The sequence below is a fragment of the Plectropomus leopardus genome, unplaced genomic scaffold (assembly GCF_008729295.1).
Source record: "Plectropomus leopardus isolate mb unplaced genomic scaffold, YSFRI_Pleo_2.0 unplaced_scaffold1921, whole genome shotgun sequence".
Lineage (NCBI taxonomy): Eukaryota > Metazoa > Chordata > Actinopteri > Perciformes > Serranidae > Plectropomus > Plectropomus leopardus.
The window spans coordinates 1-653 of NW_024620730.1; the positions used below are offsets into that span (position 1 = coordinate 1).

The 653-nt window shown below is 43.0% G+C and overlaps 1 protein-coding gene across 1 annotated transcript; it reads left to right on the top strand.

Annotated features, from left to right (window-relative positions):
* Positions 1–106: 106 nt before the first annotated feature.
* On the top strand, positions 107–354 carry LOC121965252 (beta-galactoside alpha-2,6-sialyltransferase 2-like; the record flags this gene model as incomplete). The annotated part of the gene is made up of 1 exon (XM_042515411.1): positions 107–354. A coding segment is annotated over one exon (248 nt), but the record flags the coding sequence as incomplete, so codon positions are not given.
* Between the last annotated feature and the right edge of the window lie 299 nt (positions 355–653).

Sequence of the window (653 nt, forward strand, 5' to 3'; positions counted from 1 at the left end):
ATTTGTAAGTCTATTTTTTTATTCATGGCGTCTTGATTTATTTTTCTGTTTTATATTAATTTCTCATTTGTTTGTCTTTTCATCGTCTTCTGACTCTGTGTTTTAGGAGTCGTGTTGATGATGTCACTGTGCAGCGAGGTCAGCGTGTACGAGTTCATCCCGTCCGAGCGCCGCAGTGACCTCTGTCATTACTACGAGCGTTACCGTGATGCCGCCTGCACGCTGGGCGCGTACCACCCGCTGCTCTACGAGAAGCTGCTGGTCCAGAGGATCAACGGGGGCCCTGGGGCCCAGCTGAGGACCAGGGGCCGCGCCACGCTCAGGGGCCTCCGGACGCTCCGCTGCGGACTGTGAGCCACGTTTGGATTTTAACCCTTTGAAACCTGAATCATGGCTCCGATTCCTTCCAGCAACATGAAGAAAAAGGCACCGAGCAACTTCTGGTCAAACTTTTTTGTTTGATTTGTCGGTTAGTAAAAATGTTTTTGTTTGTTTCTCCTTTTTTTTTTTCCCTTTACTGGTTTTGTTACATCTACATTTTGTTTAACTGTTTTGTGTTTTTACTCTTTAAATTAGTGTTTTAATGTAACTTGATTTTTCTCACATATTTCTTTTTTATATATGTAAACTTTTTTGTCTTGATTGAACTTTTT